Source organism: Vulpes vulpes, chromosome 14 (genome assembly GCF_048418805.1).
Source record: "Vulpes vulpes isolate BD-2025 chromosome 14, VulVul3, whole genome shotgun sequence".
Lineage (NCBI taxonomy): Eukaryota > Metazoa > Chordata > Mammalia > Carnivora > Canidae > Vulpes > Vulpes vulpes.
In genome coordinates this window covers 104,774,646-104,793,846 of record NC_132793.1, presented here as the reverse complement: position 1 = coordinate 104,793,846, position 19,201 = coordinate 104,774,646, and the positions used below count along the sequence as shown (strand labels likewise).

General features: G+C 52.9%; 1 protein-coding gene across 6 annotated transcripts in view; it reads left to right on the top strand.

The window, feature by feature from the left end:
• CEMIP (cell migration inducing hyaluronidase 1) overlaps window positions 1–19,201 on the top strand; it is a 139,762-nt gene that overhangs the window by 86,621 nt on the left and 33,940 nt on the right. For all 6 annotated transcript variants that reach the window (XM_026000261.2, XM_072737477.1, XM_072737474.1 and 3 more), the window contains exons 6-12: window positions 1,260–1,439; window positions 4,043–4,113; window positions 4,935–5,030; window positions 5,623–5,744; window positions 9,665–9,797; window positions 10,573–10,764; window positions 18,262–18,437. In XM_026000261.2, coding sequence (XP_025856046.1) covers window positions 1,260–1,439; window positions 4,043–4,113; window positions 4,935–5,030; window positions 5,623–5,744; window positions 9,665–9,797; window positions 10,573–10,764; window positions 18,262–18,437 — 970 coding nt within the window. The remainder of the gene's footprint in view (window positions 1–1,259; window positions 1,440–4,042; window positions 4,114–4,934; window positions 5,031–5,622; window positions 5,745–9,664; window positions 9,798–10,572; window positions 10,765–18,261; window positions 18,438–19,201) is intronic.

The following is a 19,201-nucleotide window of genomic DNA, read 5'->3' as shown; positions in this document are numbered from 1 at the left end:
TGCACAGGTAATGTGGGAAGCCAGGATGAGCCTCCTAGACGCAAAGTACGTCCGAGAGTTCTCCCTCTAGACGTGAGAATGGTGCCCTCCCGCGGTGCCGGCCCCTGGGCGCTGCCTCTCCTGGTGAGCCGGCCTTCAGCTGCTTGCCTTATTGAGCTGCATGAGGAGACGTCATCCCGACAGCTGGTGTGCAGGTTCCAGAGACGGGACAGCTGCTCCCTCCAAATCTACTTTGGTTAAAGATGTGTCTGGGTCCTTGAGAACCTGATAGGGGAATGTGTGTGAGGAGACCTCTTAATAAACAGGACGCACGCATGCATGCAGATGCAGGCTCCGGTTACCTGAGAAGGTTACCTGGAGGAAAGAGAGTGCAGGTCAGCCCTTACGAGGTAATGGGCGTGTGATATGGTGGAGAAAGGCCAAGAAGGATGTGTGAAGACATGTGGTGTCATCGTAGCTTGGAGTCGTGCTAGATGGGCAGCAGGTGGCCCTTGGGGGCAAGGGGCAGGGGGAATGAGGTTCCTGGGCCCCAGGCATGGCCAGCTTGCACAAGCACTTGCAAACCAGTCTGAGGATCAGGAGCATCAACCCCCGACTCCCAGCACCTACCCAGCCTCTCCCCTCTCCCCCTGTACCACCACTGTTTCCCTTTCCCCAAATCTTGGCCATTCACACTGCTTTATTCCCCTAAATCCGCTTTAGAACAGTTCTGCTTGTTAAACCCCAAGACTAATTCTTTTGGAATCTCCATTATAACTGTACTGAATCTTTAGTCCCATGAGGGATAGCTGAGGGTCATTACAAAATTGTGTCTTCTTTATAAAAGCTCGTCATGCGTGGTACAGATATTTGTTTAAAATCATGCTTAGTGGGTATTTTCTGTGTGTGAAAGTGGGTTACCTTTGTTGAGTTTGGGAAGATGGGTTTTTAGTGTCATAAAAGCTCTTTTCTTTAAAAATCACAGCCCTTGGGGTCTATGGATGGCAGGCTAGTTGTTGTAACACGTGCCTGTGTGCTCAGAACTCCCTTTCTTGGGGCCGCTGTCAGGACTATTAAAACCTACTCTTGGGCAGCCCGGGACCTGATCCTGGAGGCCCGGGATCGAGTCCCACTCAGGCTCCCTGCATGGAGCCTGCTTCTCCCTCTGCCTGTGTCTCTGCCTCTCTCTCTCTCTCCCTCTGTGTGTGTCATGAACAAATAAATAAAATCTTTTAAAAAAATAAATAAAAAATAAAACCCAGTCTCTCTAACCCTTTCAGGTTTGACACCTATAGATCCAAGAAGGAGAGCGAACGTCTGGTACAGTACTTGAATGAGGTGCCTGCGGGCAGTATCCTCTCGGTGGCCGTGAACGATGAGGGGTCACGAAACCTGGACGACGGGGCCAGAAAGGCCATGACCAAACTGGGCAGCAAGAACTTCCTGCGCCTTGGGTTCAGGTACCACCCACGCCCCGCTCCCACCAGGCTCAGGGACCCTGAAGCTACTGGTGCCCTGCAGTCCACCTTAGCGTCTGTTCTTTGCCTGCAGCATGCTGGCCTCAGTGCTGGGCCTGGGGAGTGGCTGGCCGGAAGACCCCCATCTGCATTGGGGGTGTATCTGGGAGCCCAGATTTTCTTACAAAGCGTATTCCGCTCTTAAAACACAAAACATCTCTCTTTTCATGAACTCATTCGTTCATTCAGCCACTGACAGAGTATCAGCTGGACATCTGCTGCGTGTGAACCATTCCTCAGATCAACAGCAAGCTTCATTTCCCCATTCTTGGGCAAAGGGTCCATTGTGTGCCTTGGGGACCGGCAGGCACTTGTTTCAAGATCATATAAGATGTCTCTGCCGGGCCCAGCACCCAGGGAGAAGGCCTTTGATGTGCTCCGCTGAGTTTGGTTTGTCTCGGGTTAGCTTCGTGCCTGACTTTGGCGTGCACATGCTTGGCACCAACAGGAAACCGTTTGCCCCACAGTGGCCACACCTTTTATCCTATGAATCAGTTCTCAGCTCAGGTGAAGGTTCAGGTCCTCCATCCTGTGGCTGTTTGAAGATAGCAAGGCCCTTTCCTTCCGTATCCAAGGTCGGGGGCAAGAGCCTCCCTTGGGCTCCCAGCAAAGCCGTTTTACTGGCTGCACAGAGATTCCCCGGTCAAGGCAGGGGGGCGGCAGGGGGGTCAGCGGGTGGGGAAGTGCCTGGGTTCCAGAGTGTGGTCTCTGACAGCCCAGGGGCTGCTCCTTCTGGAAGGACCTGGACAGGGAGCTCAAGCAGTCAGAGATGACGAGGACACCTTGGTATCTCAAGGCTCCTCTGTTAGCAAAAGCTGAGAGGGCTTCCATTTCCTTGTTTTAGAAACCAAAAGACCAGTTTATTGATTTACAGTGAGAGTGAGAACCACAGGGACTGGCTCCTTAGGGCCTGGGCTGAAGAAGGCAATGGCTAAGGGCCCAGGACTCCCCCTCTGATGCAGCCTGCTTTTGCAGCTCCTGGGAGGTGTGCCTGCAGGGAAGTGACTCATCCTCTCTGCATGGTTCCTGCATCTGTAAAGTGGAGGGGAGCGGTTGGGAGGGGAGTAGATGTGATAATAAGTAACAAAATATTTGCCAGTGTATCTGGCCCAAATTAAGGATTCAATGCATGTTAGCAACTGTTTTCTCCTGAGAACCAACGGCCACTGGAAGGATGGGTGCTTGCCGTATGTTGTCACGGCCATTCCCCAGGTGCTGGATGGCAGGCAAGAATTACAGTCTTAACCCTCGTCTGTGTAGACACGCTGTGAGGGGCAAACTCAAAGCATCTAAAATCAGTAGAACTGAGAGGTGTGGCGGGTCTGTGGTTCATTGTCTCAGAAAGCAGTTTCTGAGCAGATATTGGCACAAGGCTCTGGGCCAGACCAGGTGTGCGGAGCTTTCATGGGCAGGCAGGGGGAGAAAAGTGATAAGGAGGCCTGAGCAAGCGGGTGGGCTAAAGGCTCAAGGTGCAGAGCTGCAGGTGAGGATGAGGGCAAGCAGGTCCCCTGCGAGAGTCTGCAGGTGCAGAGGCCCTGGGATGAGCGTGTGGCCCCGGCCCCTGAAGACTCGGGAGGCACTGGCAGCAGAAGCGTGTGCTAGGCGGGGAAGGGGCCAAGATAAGGCTGCCGAGGTGGGCACAGGAAGGTCTTTCACTCCGTGCCCCGGGACCTTGGGCTTTCATCCAAAGGGCAATGGGAAGCCATTGAAGGATCTTTTTTTTTTTTTTTTAAATAATAAATTTTTTTTTTATTGGTGTTCAATTTACCAACATACAGAATAACACCCAGTGCTCATCCCATCAAGTGCCCCCTTCAGTGCCCGTCACCCATTCACCCCCACCCCCTGCAACTGAAGGATCTTAAGCGAAGGAGTGACCCAATCAAATCCCTAACTTCAGTAAAGACTTACTTTCCAAAAAGAAAGATCAGGACAAAAATAATGAAAGTTCTTGAGTACCGTAATCGATGGCCATCTTATATAAGAGCGGGGGAGAGGGAGACAGACATGGGGGGACCTTCCTGCCTTATAGTGTGGGCTCCCGCAGAGGAACTCCTCCACCTGCTTTCCCTCCTCCATTCCCTAGTGTGAGCGAGAGGCCTCTCCTCCCCCTCAAGGCCTGTGCAGGGCCCCCAGGTCACCAGGCAGGACCCCTCTGGCGTCTCCCTGTGCTTCCCTCCGGAGGAGGCAGGCATCCGGGAAAGAACCTTTCTCTCCTGGAACCCACGTCCTGCTTTCCTAAGGGCATCAGAGCACTTGCTTCAGGACCTCGTGGGGCCTGGTGGGTGGTAGGTGGGCCTGTGGGCTCGTGTGTCTGTGACCCGAACCTCATCTGCTGCCGGAGTGGGGCCAAAGAGGCTCACGGGAGGAGACTCAGCACCTGCAGAGAAAGGCTCCTGTTCTCCGGCAGAAGGGGAGCCGGCCAGCGGGCTGATGGCCCCGAGTGGCGGGGAGGGCTGCTCGCTCGCGGGGCTCCGTCTCAGCCCTGCCTCCCGTACAGGTTCAGACGTGCGAGGAACTTCACTCTTTGTTGTTGCCTTTTCCAGACACCCTTGGAGTTTCATAACTGTGAAAGGAGATCCCTCTTCTTCGGTGGAAGACCATATTGAATATCACGGTAAGAAATAGTTGGCGAGAGGCTGAATCCCCTCCGCGTCTCTCTGACCAAGAGGCCCTGGTCTTTGTGAGCCACAGAACATGGCGGAACCACCTCCCAACACCCCTCTTAATTGGCCGTGTTACCCGAAAGTGGTGAAAAGCCAATCACTAAGATAATATTTACATTTGTGGGGTGCCTGGGTGGCTCAGTCGATTGGGCGTCTGCCTTTGGCTCAGGTCATGGTCCCAGGGACCTGGGATCGAGGCCCACATCGGGCTTCCTGCTTGGCAGAGTCTGCTTCTCACTCTCCCTCAGCCACTTGCGCGCGCGCGCTGTCTCTCTCTCTCTCTCTCAAATAAATAAATAAAATCTTAAAAAAAAAATTTACATTTGCAAAGAGCTCACAGCTGACTTACTCACCTAACAAGTGACCCCGGGCAGATGGGAACTGGGACAGATCCAACAGAGGGAATGTTTCAAGCTAGAAAGTTACTATGGGTGGGCCTTGACCATCTAGGGGAAGGTACTGCTGGTTCTATATTCCTAGACAGGAATTTAAGGGAGAAATACAGATTTGTCAGCACATTGAAATAAAAACTTTAAAACTGAAACAACAACAAAAAAAAATAAAATAAAATAAAAAATAAAACTGAAACAAAAGAAGGCATGATAGGTAATCTGCTTCCCTAAGTAGAAAGATTGGCCTGAAACGTGTTTTGCTTTTGAAGAAATAGCTCAAGATCCCTGTGTTGGGAGCTTACTCGGGCTCAGAATTACACTCTTTGGGATGATGTAAGGGTGGGGGTGTCCAGGTGCTCAAGCCCCTGTTCTCCCAACAGGGCATCGCGGCTCTGCAGCAGCCCGGGTGTTCAAAGTGTTCCAGACAGAGCATGGCGAGCATTTCAATGTCTCTTCATCCAGCGAGTGGGTTCAAGGTGAGGAGTGTTGGATGACCAAAAAAAAAAAAAAACCTAACAGTGGGATAGAAGGCCTGGACTTCCTGTCTTTGCAAAAGAAAGATTTTTCTCTTGCACCAGTAAGACCACTTGGTTGCTGCAGAGTAAACTAAATTTGCAATGGAAAGCTGTCTCTAATTCATCAGTCCAGAGTGGCCAATAGCCCAGGGGATGTTCTCAGTCTCGGAATATTCTTTGTGCCAAGTGATAGCACCGAACAGGAATGAGTGGGAGCAGGATAGCCCCTCTGGTCGCCCACACGTGGAGACTGGGGTGCAGAGCAGCCTCCTCATTGCAGCCCTGGAGAAATGGGCTGATCATGGCTTTTATCTTTATCCTTTCTACAGTATCTGCAGTAAAGAAGAATATATTATCCTATTGCTTTTAAGTGAGAAAGTCAGTAAGAGGTGCTTTTAATGAGAAGCAAGGAGATTTGGCAGACTGCTCTGGTGCATGCCTGGACAAACAGTGTTCACCTCCCGTTGTGTCGAGGGCACTTGGGGGCCATGCTGAGTGGGACGTGCCCCCTTGGGCCCTTCCTGCCTAACCCTGCTCTTTGCTTCCTGTCTAGATGTGGAATGGACACAGTGGTTCGACCATGACAAAGTGTCGGACACGAAAGGTGGGGAGAAAATTTCAGACCTCCGGGTAGCTCACCCAGGAAAAATCTGCAATCGCCCCATTGATATACAGGTACCAAACCCAAAACAACCAGAGTTATGGAGACTGTATTTTGAAGTGGAGTCCAGATAACATGCTTTCTTGCCCCTGGAGTGGTGTGCTTCTCACAGCTCTCCCATTTTAGAGGCTCTTATGTGCTCCCAGCCTCCTGGCTGGTGAGTTCCCAAGCGAGGACCCCAAATTCTCTCCTGGAGTCCCCCCCGACTTCCTTTCCCTCCTCCTAAACCTGCTGCCCTGGCCATAGCTGACAGTGCCCCGGTGTGGGGATGGTTTGTCTCTCTCAGCCTCCCTTCTCAGTTCATCTCCTTTGGGACCTTGAGAGAACAGGATCTGAATGGGATTTGGGGTGCCAGCTGAGCTCAGCCAAGATGCAGAACATGCCCAAGCCTTGTTCGCTGCTGAGTGAAACAAACACCAGCATTCATAGGATGGACAGGGTTTGCTCAGGATATTCACTGCCAGGTGCTCCTCCCAAAGAGGACTTGACTTTCTCAGTCGGCTCCTCCATGAGTGTGTTGAGCAAATACGCAGCCCTCACAGCTCACCAGCTTTGCGGACGACCATTGTTACTTGGCTAAGGCCCTGTCTTCACGTGGCTGTGGTGTGCTTGAGAAGGATCAACCAAGAGTGCATCACAGGTTGTAGGCTCTCCTTGGGTCCAAAAGAATCAAAGGGGGCTGACTCTCCCAATGTGCATCTTCTCCAGATTTAATTCTATTTTTTTCCTGCAACCTTAAAGATCCCAGCCTTAATTCTGAAATAGCCATAATCTTATTCCTCTGGTTCACTTGGCTATAGGAAGTCCAGCCCTTTGGCAGCCTCCCCTCCCAAAGTATTTCTGGAAATCCTCCAAGAACACTTACAGAGGCTTTGGATCCCTCCCAGTGTCAGTCTCCAGGCTCCCGTGTTTAGAAGACCACTTGGCTACACCAGCTTCTCAGATGCATTTCCCATTTTGCCCATACCTTTGCTCCTGGCATAGACATGGGCTCCTCCTTGACTACGTCGAGGCACAACTTATCCTAGGCTAAAGTAATGGAGGGCTTGGAGGCAGCAGAGGAGACTGATTACTGGCATGCATATATATAAAATATAAAACAGTCTGCTTACCAGCTTTATTATCTCAAGACCCTCCAAGGGACCCAACCCTATTCTCTATAACCCCCAGGTGTCCACCACATTCTAACGCCCAGCTTCCTTCCAACAAAAGGAGTATCCTTGACAAGGAGGTCTCTGAGTTCCAGGTCTCAACTATTGCAGATCTGGAGAGGAATGAAAGATCCAACCCACACCACTGTACCCCCCCCCGCCCCCATGCCTCCCACCCCTCTGGGGCTGAGGCCAGATTTTGCAAAAGTGCATCCCCTGACAATACTTTGCTGAGCATCATAGCCCCTTATTAGTTCAAAACTCTCAATTCCAGAGAAGGATCTTGTTTTTGTTTTTCAAGATTCTATTTATTTATTCATGAGAGACACAGAGAGAGAGGCAGAGACATAGGCAGAGGGAGAAGCAGGCTCCATACAGGGAGCCAATGCAAGACTCGATCCCAGAACTCCATGATCAGGCCCTGAGCTGAAGGCAGATGCCCAACTGCTGAGCCACCTAAGTGTCCCAGGATCTTGTTTTTTTCTTGGCAAAACAAAGGTCTGTGGAAGCAGTCAAGGGTTAATGTGAAAAAGTCAGGATGGCCCCTTCTCCCAGCTGCTGGCCCTGCACTTGCACACCCCTGAGGTGGGCACCAGCTTAAATCATGCAGCCTCACTCCAGCCCTGGCTACAGACCTAAGCCAACTCACTCAGGGTCCCTAGTCCCTCTGGGCAGATAGGATAGCCATTGTTCCCCATGGGATGAGTCTGTGGACATAATGCAATGATATATGCTGTGCCCATACATTGCTTTATTATGTTACAATGACTATTTTAATCATACCATTAATTATCTTATAATTATTAATCATTATCAAAAACAGTAAGAAAATTTTGTCTACTTAAGGTGGAGAGTGGCTTCCCAGAACAAGGATAGAACTCTTTTTTTTTTTTGATTTTTTTTTTTAAATTTATTTATTTATTTATGATAGTCACAGAGAGAGAGAGAGGCAGAGACACAGGCAGAGGGAGAAGCAGGCTCCATGCACCGGGAGCCCGACGTGGGATTCGATCCCGGGTCTCCAGGATCGCGCCCTGGGCCAAAGGCAGGCGCCAAACCGCTGCGCCACCCAGGGATCCCGGATAGAACTCTTTTATCCTTCTCCTCCCCAAGTGAGGTCATTCTTCAGGTTTAGAAAAAGCAGGGAGTGGACAGGGAAAGCAGAGTTGAGTCGCTGTCCCCAAGAAAGGATTGTGGGACGCCGTGCCTTGAAGAAAGTCCAGTTCCATTCACTGATGTGTTCAGGCTGTGTTTCTCACCGTCGTGGGGTACCGTCGTGGGGTCTCCTGCGGAACTTGCTGGCCTCCTTGGGAAACAGTGGAAGCTCAGAGGAGCTGGGCTTGATGATCCAGTGACCTCGACCTTGAGCTTGCTTCTCAAACCCTCCAAGTCTGCAACTCATGCTTCCCTGGCGGTGCTGGAGGCCACCCGAGATAATGGACGAGCGTGACTCTTGCAGGAAAGGGCTGGATTTTCTGAACTCACTGCCTTCCAGCTTCCCTTTGAAGCCAAAGACAACAGATACCTGCTGTGTTCAAAATAATGTTTCCTGAAAAGCCCCCTCCCCCCGGCTTTTTTTTTTTTTTTTAAATGGTTGACTCTACTTTGCCTCCCTATTTCCCCAGCTCTGGTCCCTTTGGTCTCTGTGCCAAAGAGGACAGCAGCTGCAGCCTGGCCCTAAATTGCTTGTCTCTGATGACAGCCAGGGGCTTGATGCAGACACACCCGGGCTCTGGGATGAGCCCCAGCTGGCAGGGATCGCGACCTCCTTGGAGCCTGCTCCCTAAATTCTCTACCTGGCCTTGAAGCTGCTTGCCCGTCGGCCCCTATCACTGAGACCTTGCTCAGTGCCAAGCCCTGGGCTGGAAGCTGGGTTCAGAGAGACAGGCAAAAACCAGGTTCCTGCCCTCCTGAGCCCAGAATCCAATGTGGGGAGGAGACAGACACTGAACAAAGGACACTAGGCTGCGTGCCTGAAGGCCTGGGTGGGAGGTGCTGAGAAGCACCAGCTTTGCAGTTGGCTAAGTCTGGATTTGAATTTTGGCTCTGCTGCTTACTTGCTGGATTGACCTAGGGCAAGTTACTCACCCTGTGAAGAGTCCGTTTCCTTCTCTGTAAAACCAGCGACCTCATAGTTGCTATGAAGATGGAATCTGATCATATGCATAGCACTTAGCTCTGTAACTGTGTGGGGGGGTAGGTGGTTCTCAAACTGGACTGTCCACTAGAACCCCTCAGGCCCCTTTGAAAAGTTCTGATGCCCAAGCCACACCCAGACATGCCAGATCTGAGCCTCGGAGGATGGGGCCTGGGCATTAGTATTTTTAAGGGCTCCCCACGTGATGTGCAACTTCACTGGGGTACCAGTAGATTGAACATAGCAGGTCCTCCATAAATACCAGCCTCCTCCATTTGCAGTGGCAGCGGTGGCCGTAGGAGTTATGAGGAGCTCCTGAAATGGGACCTTCTCCCTGTAGATGCTCCATGACACACTCACCCGATGATGAGCAGTACATGAGTGGTTTGGGTATGGAGTAGCGTAGGACCCCAGGCCAGGCACTGACCCATTCTGTGACTTCACATTGTTCTCCTTAAAACAAAACTGTTTTCTTATATCAAAAGTGATGCTCAATCATTTAATAATCCTCTTGGGCCATAGGAAATAGTTTTTGCAACAGGGACAATTTTAGACTTGGGAGTATATGTTTATAACATTAATCATCACCGTCCTTCTTTACACGCACACAAATGATCTTGCTCTGTAATTTCCGTGTCCTTTCCAGGCCACTACACTGGATGGAGTTAACCTCACCATTGAGGTCGTCTACAAAAAAGGCCAGGATTATAGGTTTGTGTGCTACGACCAGGGCCGAGCCTGCCGGAGCTACCGTGTGCGGTTCCTTTGTGGGAAGCCTGGTAAGCAGCTGCTTGTTGGAGACAGAGATGTAACCGCGGCTCGTTCCCCGAGCTGGCGGATACACATTGTGAGTTTGGATGTGGCTCGGTCAGCTGCCCCTGGACATCTCAGAGACACGCTGCTTCTGCCAAGCTTGCAATGGAGAGTACTTCTGTGACACAGGAGCAGTGGGACGGTCCTCAGAGTTGGCAGGAGCCAGGAGAGCCCCACCCTGCCCATATGCCTTTCAGGAAGGGGAAGGGCCAGGTCCAAGAGAACCAAGGTGCAGTGGCCAGAGCTGACCTCCCCTGCACAGACATGAGCTCGTGGCCTCTGGGTGCTATTATTTTAAACCCAGTCCCCGAGGTGCTCGTTAGAAGGGATTGGGAATGGTTGGTTGGTTCGTGGAGGCACTTGGCCATCTCCAGAAGGCAGTCATTAGGGATGAGAATTCTTTGGGGGAAGGGCTTAGAGCTACTGTAAATAATAGTTGAGAGGAACTATATTTGTTTTACATCTTGAGCGGAGTGGGTGTGGTGAGCAGCCACATTTAACTCTAGCTAAGGAGTTGCTGGAAAATCCCCGGCCCGGAGCTAATGAATGGCTCTTTTCTGGTCGGGTTTTGTTGACTTCAAAAACCTGTCCCAAGACTGGGATGGGCTGAGCCTGGTGATTTGGGTTTGGATAGGCAAACCTGGCATTTATTGAGGGAGCAAAAGGGAAGAGGCGGGCAGTCACAAGTTTGCCAAGAACGAAGGGTTATTATATCTCAGTCCTTCCTGTTTGGGGTTACAGTGAGGCCCAAACTCACCATCAGCATCGACACCAATGTGAACAGCACCATCCTGAATCTGGAAGACAATGTAGAGTCATGGAAGCCTGGAGACACCCTGGTCGTTGCCAGTACTGATTACTCCATGTACCAGGCAGAGGAGTTCCTGGTGCTTCCCTGCAAATACTGTACCTCCAACCAGGTCAGAGTAGCAGGTAAGCCTTTCACCAGGCCCTCCCTGGGCTCAACGAATCTGTTGTCTGAAATCACAAGTCTGTATCAATCAGCTATTGTCACAATAATGCTGCATAACAAAACAGACCTCAAATTCTCACGACAAATACTGATTTCTTGCTTGTGCCCCTGTAGCTTGTCTAGAGTCCAGCTTCTCTAGACTGAGCTTGGTTCCAGGATGATGGCTGGTCAGGGCAGCTCCATGGGACTCATTCTTCTCAGGACACACTCTTCCTGTGGGGGAGGTGGAAAACTCCCAGAGAACTCCGGGCTCAGGACTAGCATGCTCTCACACTCACATCCTACTGGAGAAAGCAAGTAACGTGTTTAAGCTCAACATGAATGGGTGGGTCAGCCTATTCGTGCCATCAAGGTTGAGGAAAGGGAGTGAATATTTGTTAGACGACAATGCAATCTACCAGGAAATTTTATTTTATTTTATTTTTTATAAAGATTTTATTTATTTATTCATGACAGAAAAAGAGAGAGAGAGAGAGAGAGAGACAGGCAGAGGGAGAAGCAGGCTCTGTGCAGGGAGCCTGATGTGGGACTCGATCCGGGGTCTCCAGGATCACACCCTGGGCTGAAGGCAGCACTAAAACCCTGGGCCACTGGGGCTGCCCTAGCAGGAAATTTTAAATCTCTTCCTTCTATAGCTTTTGGATCTTCCTTTTTCTTCTAAATGTTGACTTTGTGGTGCTGCAATTTATATTATGTGAGGCTCCCAGAATCTCAGATTGTTAGGATTAAAAGTATAGTCCAGGTCAATTATTATTAGTGGAGAGAATTATATACTCATGAGGGTTCTTTGGTTATAAGCAATGGACTCCAACCTGACTATTGTAAGCAAAAAAAGGAATTCACTGGAGGCCATAAAGCTCAGGGAAGTAATGCAAAAGCTGGACAGGTTATCTGCACCAGGACAAAGGAGTGGGGTCACTTCGGGGGTCTGGGTAGTGGGGGCAGCATCCTTAGGGCATTACTGTCCAGAAGTACCCTGCCAGGTCCCCAGGACATAGTGTTCACATCACCTTCTGGGGAGAGAGCATCTGATTGGGCTGGGGGCTTGTGTGCTCACCCTCTCGCCGTACACCTTCCCTGGCATCTCTCTGGGTTTGCTGATGGGGAAAAGGTCCCTCCCCACTGAAAACTAAGGGAGAAAACAGACAGAAGAAAGAAGAGTGGGGATCCCTGGGTGGCTCGGCAGTTTGGCGCCTGCCTTCAGCGCAGGGTGTGATCCTGGAGTCCCGGGATCGAGTCCCACATCGGGCTCCCTGCATGGAGCCTGCTTCTCTTCTGTCTGTGTCTCTGCCTCTTTTTGTCTTTTATGAATAAATAAATAAAATCTTTAGAAAAAAAATAAAGAGAGAAGAGTGGCTCCTGGGCACCACAGCTCCCAGCTGCTGTAGGACCATGGCTCTTGGGGAAGCCTTAGAATTGAGGGCAGGAGGAGGAAGATGGATGGAGAAGCATAGCCCATGCATTCAAGTTATCCATTGCTTTGGAAATAAGACTACGAAAAGTCACACAATCTCTTTGGTGGGTGGGGAGGTGCTTGGGAAGGAAGGAGTCTGGGGAGTAAAGGTTTGAACCCCTGAACAATGGTAGGAGGTCCCAATCCCGCTGTCGTATGGGCCAGGGAGTAGAGCCTGGGAGGGGAAGGCCATGGGCATCTGGGGCAGAGCAGGGTTTGCTGAGTGTGGCTAGACACACATTTGCACCTTGACAAGGTAACACACGGTCTGCCTCTGTAATTAATCATTTGTTCTAACCCCTACTTTCTTTGAAAAAGGTTTGGGGATATTTTGCAATGAACACAAGTTCAGTGAAATCTCCATCTAGGGGGGAAAATGGGAAAGATACGTGTCTACATAATACATTGTGGCGAGAGGAGAAGACATTCAACAAGAAATGGGGGTGTGGAAGTTTGCAGAAGCTACTGAAATAGACCACATATTTGTCTCAGAGCTTCCTGACAGCCAGAGCAGAGACAGAAATTCCACAGATGACTTACTATTGTCCCATAAGAAGGAGGAGGCCAGAGGCCCACAGGGACGGCTTCCCCAGGCTCCGAGCTGCTGAGGGACTTGGCACAGGGACTGCAAGTATTTTGTACCCCCTCTCCCACCCCTCCCTTGTGCCTCTGGCCCTCCCAGATTATTTGGGACAGTCTGGCTTGGCCACATCTGCTTTTCCCTGGTTGGCCCTCAGGCATAGCTGCAGTGTGTCTGCAGCAGCGCTAGAGAGCGACCCCCCCTCCCCCAGGCCCATCGCCTCCTGGGCCTCCAGAAGGTGAGAAGACAGACAGTGAGACAGGCCTGCTCAGGGCCCTGGTGCTGGGGGAGGAAAGAAGTGAGGGAGATGCAGAGCCCCCCTGGGGACCCTCACACCCCCTTGGTGCAGCATGGCCTGTGTCTGTGTCCCCCACAGCCCCGCACCCCTCCCTGCCCTCCCACCCCACCCGGGAAAGTTAGGTTCAAAGTGGACCTGCCACTTTGCTCCAGGGCTTTGGGCACTTCCCTGAGAACAGTGCCGCCTGGTAGGCAGATCAGAAAAGCCCCAGGTGTGGGGGCGTCTGTGTGTCTGTCTCCTGGAGGCTTACAGGGCTCCTTTGCAGCCCCAACCCTGGCTCTCCAGCCCCCGCCTACACGAAGCAGGGGCTCCACCTGCCCCATCCTTTCTGACGCTGTGCCTGCAACAGCAACGTCTCAGGTTCCCTCCTCCCCCAGGCTGGTGGCAGAGCAGGGGCCTGGCCTTCCCGGATCCACCCTCCTTGCTGCCCCCAGATTCTGGTAAACAGATCTTCATGCATATGAAGGATTTTTTGACAGAAAACAGATGGGGATAATCAGGTCACGAGAGGGTGTGAATCATCTAAGAGTATTTCAGGGTTTTACCATCCGTGGCGTGAACGCCCACATCCCCGACCTGGCAGTCCTGATCCTCCCAGACCTCCTCCACTTGCACTCCCACACTCCCACCAGCCCTGCACGCCCGCTGCCCCTGCACACGCACCTCGAGGTAATGCCGCTGGTAACCTGTGTGTTAGAACCACTGTCCTTCGTGTCCATGGTTGCCCAGGGCTTTGCAGAACCATCTTGCTTGCTCCTTGTGGTCACCTAACTAGGTGGCAGCTGCCTTTTCTGCAGGACACAGAGGAGGACGCTTAGGTGCAGGGCAATTAAATGTCCAGAGTCCTGCTCCCCAGCACAGTCGCCAGACACAGGAGGCTGTCCAAATTTAATCAAAACTAAGGTTTAGAAGTCTACTCCTTAGTCATCTGAGCTTGAGTACAGGTACCCAGTAGCTGCGGTGGCTGGCAGCTGGCATCCCAGAGTGCAGTAGAGCCTCTCAGTCACCCCAGAGGTCCTAGTGGGGCGATCTGGTGTAGACCAAGCAAGTCTGTGTGGTTGATCAGAGCCAGGATTCTAATTCCAGGCTCTGGGATCCAAGGCTACCCGTCCTCCCCCATTCTGTCCCCAGGGTCTCCACCCAAAGAGGACTGGCCCATGTGAGGAACCTGGGAGCTCTGCGGCTAGACTGGCTCTCTGGGACCCTCTAGCAGAGCCCCTCCCCCAGACCCACGGGGCCTCGCTGTGCATGTGCCTGTATGTCTGTCCCTTCTACTGGAAGGCTCTTGATGGCATTCTTCTCTTGGCCCCTGAGTGCCCAGTTCGGGGCCTGCCCCATAGAGTGGTTTCAGGGTGTGGAGCCAGGAGGGTCAGCGAATGGAGCCCCATGTGGGGCACCTGCACAGCCCCGCTGCTCCCTGGGCTTTCCCCACCCCTCGCCTGTGCCTGTGGGCCTCCCGGATTATTTGGGACAGTCTGGCTTGACCACATCTGCTTTTCCCTGGTTGGCCCTCATGTACCAGAGCTGTGAGATTTGAGAAGCAAGGGAGGGCAGGAAAATCTGCAGATGGGATGGGGTACAGATGGGAACGGAGTGATGCTGTCACTCTCAGTTGGCCCCTTACACTCTGCTCATGGGCCCCTGATAGAAACAGTCCCTCCGTCTTGCCAGGGGTTGCTCCCACACCCTACATTTCTCCCACAGGACAGCCTGGAGGGGTGAGGCACTGGTGGGAGCCCTGGGCTCCCGTCTTCCCTGAGGATAGTGCCAGTGCCAGCTGCATGTGGCCACATTGGCCACATGTGTCATTTTGGCCACAGCCCGTTGACAAGCATAGCTACCTTTGAGATACCTGCTATTAATGTCTCTATTTTATGGAAGGAGAGCCTGAGATTCAGGAAGTGTAAGTGACTATTCTGGGCCTCACAGCCATCATCTGAGTCAGGATATGACACAGCCTGGCTCCAGAGCCACGGCCCTTTGCAGCCATCCTCCTCCTTCCCTGGCCGCGTCCCAGAGGACCGCGGGTCCCTAGCCCTCCCCCTGAGCAGATGCCTCTGGTCAGCATTCTGACGACTCACTGTAGTTTAAGGGGACTGAGCCCTGAAATGCACTAGCTACAACATCCGGGGATGTGTGCCTGGGCAGGGAGGCCTCGTATCCCTGGGAACCCCTAGAAGGCACATGGAGGGTGGTGGGGAAGACCGTGATCACCGACAAGGAGCCATTGGAGCAGGATCTGGAAGGACAAAGCCATCTGCCGCCTTGACGAGGTAGAGAAGGCTGGCCCAGCTGGAGGGGCAGCGAGATAGAAGCTCTGAGATGCAAAGGAGCAAAGGCTGATTCAGGGAGAGCTGGGAACTCTGGTCTGGCTGCAGCAGCAGTGGGTGTGGGAGTGAGGACACATAAGCCCCCAGAGCATGGGGTCTTGCCGTCTGTCCTGCAGGCTGGTTGACGGGAGCTGAGCCCCTCAGAGCTGCACGGTGAGCTCCCCTCCTGTATCTTTGGCCAGAAGGACTGAGCCTGTGCTCCCTCCACAAACTCTTCCATTAGATATTCAACCCTTGGGAGGCTTTCCCTTTGGGAAGGGTGCTTTGTGCTGTGTCTCCCAGGACCTGACTCCTCAGGCGCCTGACTCTTGCATTCACTGGTTCCTGGGCACCTGTGAGCCACCTCTAGGGCAGTGGCTGGCCATTGCTCCTTCCACCTCAGTGGAAGGTGGCTTTGCTCAGTTCAGAAAACCTTTGAAGCTTTTCTGGGTGCTGCTCCTGTCCATCGGGGTGTCCGCTAGTTAGGAAAAAGTCTACATCCAGCTCACTCAGAGGTGCAAGGCCGGGCAGACCTGTGTGTATCCATTGCTGGACTTAGGGTGTTTAAGCCAGTGAGCAGGTGAGTCTCCTTCCCACCAGTGATCAGACGCTGCTCTGGGCACAGCTTTCTGCCCCCCCATCCCTCCCACAGCAGGGTCGCCCAGAACCCTGCATGAAGCTCTTTGTGCAAGAGACTCTACTCCCTGCCACCCACCGGGAAGGCTGTGCATCTGGTGTGCTTGTGAGGGTCACAGAGCCGATGGGCAGGAGACCCCCCGGGGATGGAAGGAGAGGCTTCCACACGGGCGGCCAGAGGGGGCCCTGCTTCTGGACCTTGACGCTGTGAAGCCCTGAGGTTCTGCGAGCTCTGTGAGCTGAGCTGGAAGCCACTGCCGTGTGTGTCCAAGAAAGTGAACCACAGCGTGCAGAGCGAACTTGTTCCAAACGCTCCTCCGGCCAGTGTCAGAATGTGGAAGGAACCAGAGTCCTGATGGCTCCCCCCACGGTGTCCGAGACTGACCCCTCTGGCAGGCATCAGAGATCTCCGGAGATGACAGTAAAGTACAGTGAATAGACTCTTTGTAAAGGGAACTTTCTTAATACTGGAGACCTTTCTTAAACAAGACTCTGTGATACACCAAATAAAGGCCCGACAGATGCCCAAGGGCTAATCCTACTGACCTGAGGATGCCACCTTGCATGGCAAAGGGACTCTGCAGGGGTGATTAAGTTGAGGCTCACTCGATGGGGGACTATCCTGGGTTCCTGGGGGACCCTAGTGTCATCACAAGGGTCCTTAGAGAGGTCACAGGAAGGTCAGAGTCCGGGGAGAAGGCGACATGATGACCCAGCAGGCGTTGGAGTGATGTTTGTGGAGGGAGGAGGGAAAGGCTGCCAGCCAAGGAGCACACGTGGCTGCTGGAATCTGGTAACGGCCAGGATGGTTGTGCCCGAGCCTCTCGCAGGAACCAGCCCTGCCACACTGACCGCTGACCCCAGGACGTGACTGTGCACTGCCGGCCTCCAAGATGGGAACAAGAAATTTCTGTTGATTGACCACAGTCATTTTGTGATACTTTGAAGACGGCAGCCTTGGGGGAGCTGGTGGTGATGCCAAAGGGGTATCTTGTCAGCTTTGCCACGTGCAAGTTTCATGTCCTGAACTAACATGCTTCCAGAAACTGCCCTCTCCCTGAGCCTGCGGAATTCAAATAGCAACTCCCATAGGATGCGTGAAACAGCGGGCAGGGCAGGTCCCCGTCGGGGTGCTGCTCGGGTCCATCCCAGCCCCCGCCTTCATGTGTGGGGCCAGCTGTGCTGTGGGCTGACATGTGTGCCCCGTGGCTAAAGCCAGGGCCACAGGAAAGCCACGGTACAGAATTCGAGTGCGCACACAAGGTCGTGCTCTGTGACTGCATCCTGGCACGGAGGAGAGAGCACCCGCCAGCCAGGTCAGCCCTCCGAGTGACAAGCTGCATCCAGAGGCAGGCCAAGATCTCTTTATCCCACAAAAGCATCTGGGGTCAGACTTGGGGCCATGAGACAGCTCCTAAGTTCCCAGCTCCTGCCACTGTGACTGTCACTGGGGTGCATTTGCTACCCGGGGAAGAGGAGGAGGAGGCTGGAGGGGAATCGAGTGGATTTGAGCAGACGGAGGAGGAAGTCACTGATTCAGGGACTTGCAGTGGCCTGAAGGGGTCTGACATTAGCTACAAGGGCAGCTGAATTGGGATGAAAAGTCTTAATTTTTTAAGGATCAGAGGTCTGAATGAGCTTGGAAGCAGAACATAAGGAACCCACACGAGGGAAGAGAAGTTCCTGGGTGGGGTCCAGGATTCTGAGACTATGGGAAGGGGTGAGGTCAGGAGTGCAGGGAAGAGAGCACCCTGTCCTCCCAGGCTGGCCCACCAGGACACCCCACATTCCAGTCCCAGGGAAGGAGCATGAGCAGGGGCAACCACACGTAGCTTCTGCTCCTCCTGTGACCATAGCCTGCGGGGAGGCTGGCAAAGGTGGTTCTCTTAGGGGGGCATATGGTGAGCTAAAACACAGGAGACCCTAGTACCAGCAAGCAAAAGGGAGCACCAGTATTGGGGGATAAATAGCCATTTCTGTGTGGGCTTCGGATTTATATTTGCATGGCTGTGAATCCTGGCTCTTCCTTCAGGCAAGGAATTTCATTTCTGGGCTTCATTCTTCTGTAACATGGGACTTAGTGGGGGGGGGGGGACAGGGACCACTGTGCACACCGCGCACACAGGGCATGGTGTTACGTAAGCAGCCGCGGATTCCCAAGCCTCCCCACCTCTGCCCTAGGGAAGCCACTGTACCTGCACATCGGGGAGGAGATAGATGGTGTGGACATGCGGGCCGAGGTCGGGCTCCTGACCCGGAACATCGTGGTGATGGGAGAGGTGGATGACAGATGTTACCCCTACAGCAACCACATCTGCAACTTCTTTGACTTCGACACCTTTGGTGGCCACATCAAGGTATGGGTCCTCCCGGCTGAGGCTGGCAATGTGGGAATCCTCCTGGAAGGGACTTTCTGGGAGATGGAGTCCTGCTGTCCCAGCTGTCCACCCCCGGCCATAAGACAGGGGACGGCCCTCCACTCCCCGGTCACATGCCCCCGGCACGCTGCACCCTCTGCCTTCACGGCTTCCAATCCCCATCATGGCTCTTGTTCCCTTTCTTCTGTTTCACCCCAATCGTTTCCCAGAAGAGCTGGCATTTCACTCACACAACATCATGCTTACAATAGATCCATGAAGTTACAGAATCGAGAGCAGGCAGGGGAGAGGCTCTGGAAGTCGCGGCGCTAAGGGTACTCGTGAGCTTGCCAGGAAGCTGGAGGCAAAGACGGAGACCCCACGCTGCGAGGCTCTGCTAGCATGATGAAAGGCAGCGGTTGCAGTCCGAGGGAGCGCAGCGTCTCCTAGCATCCAGCTCACACATGAATCCTGTCTGCATCCCTGTCAAAGGAGCCGTTACCCGGCATATCGAATATCATGACACCCAAAGCTCTTGCGTGGCCTTTGCGTTCAATGACTTAGGATCAAAGCTGATAGAATATTGCTGTGTGGAGATTTGCTGTAGTCGGGTGCTATCAGGATCAGACTTTCTGGTGACCTAACTGAATGAATGAGCAGAACCTAGAAAGCCCAGAGTGGGAGCCCTACTGGCAGGGCAGTGTCACGTTGGGTGGCTCCATAGTACACATGGGCTTCTAGCAACCCCAACCCTTGCTCATTCA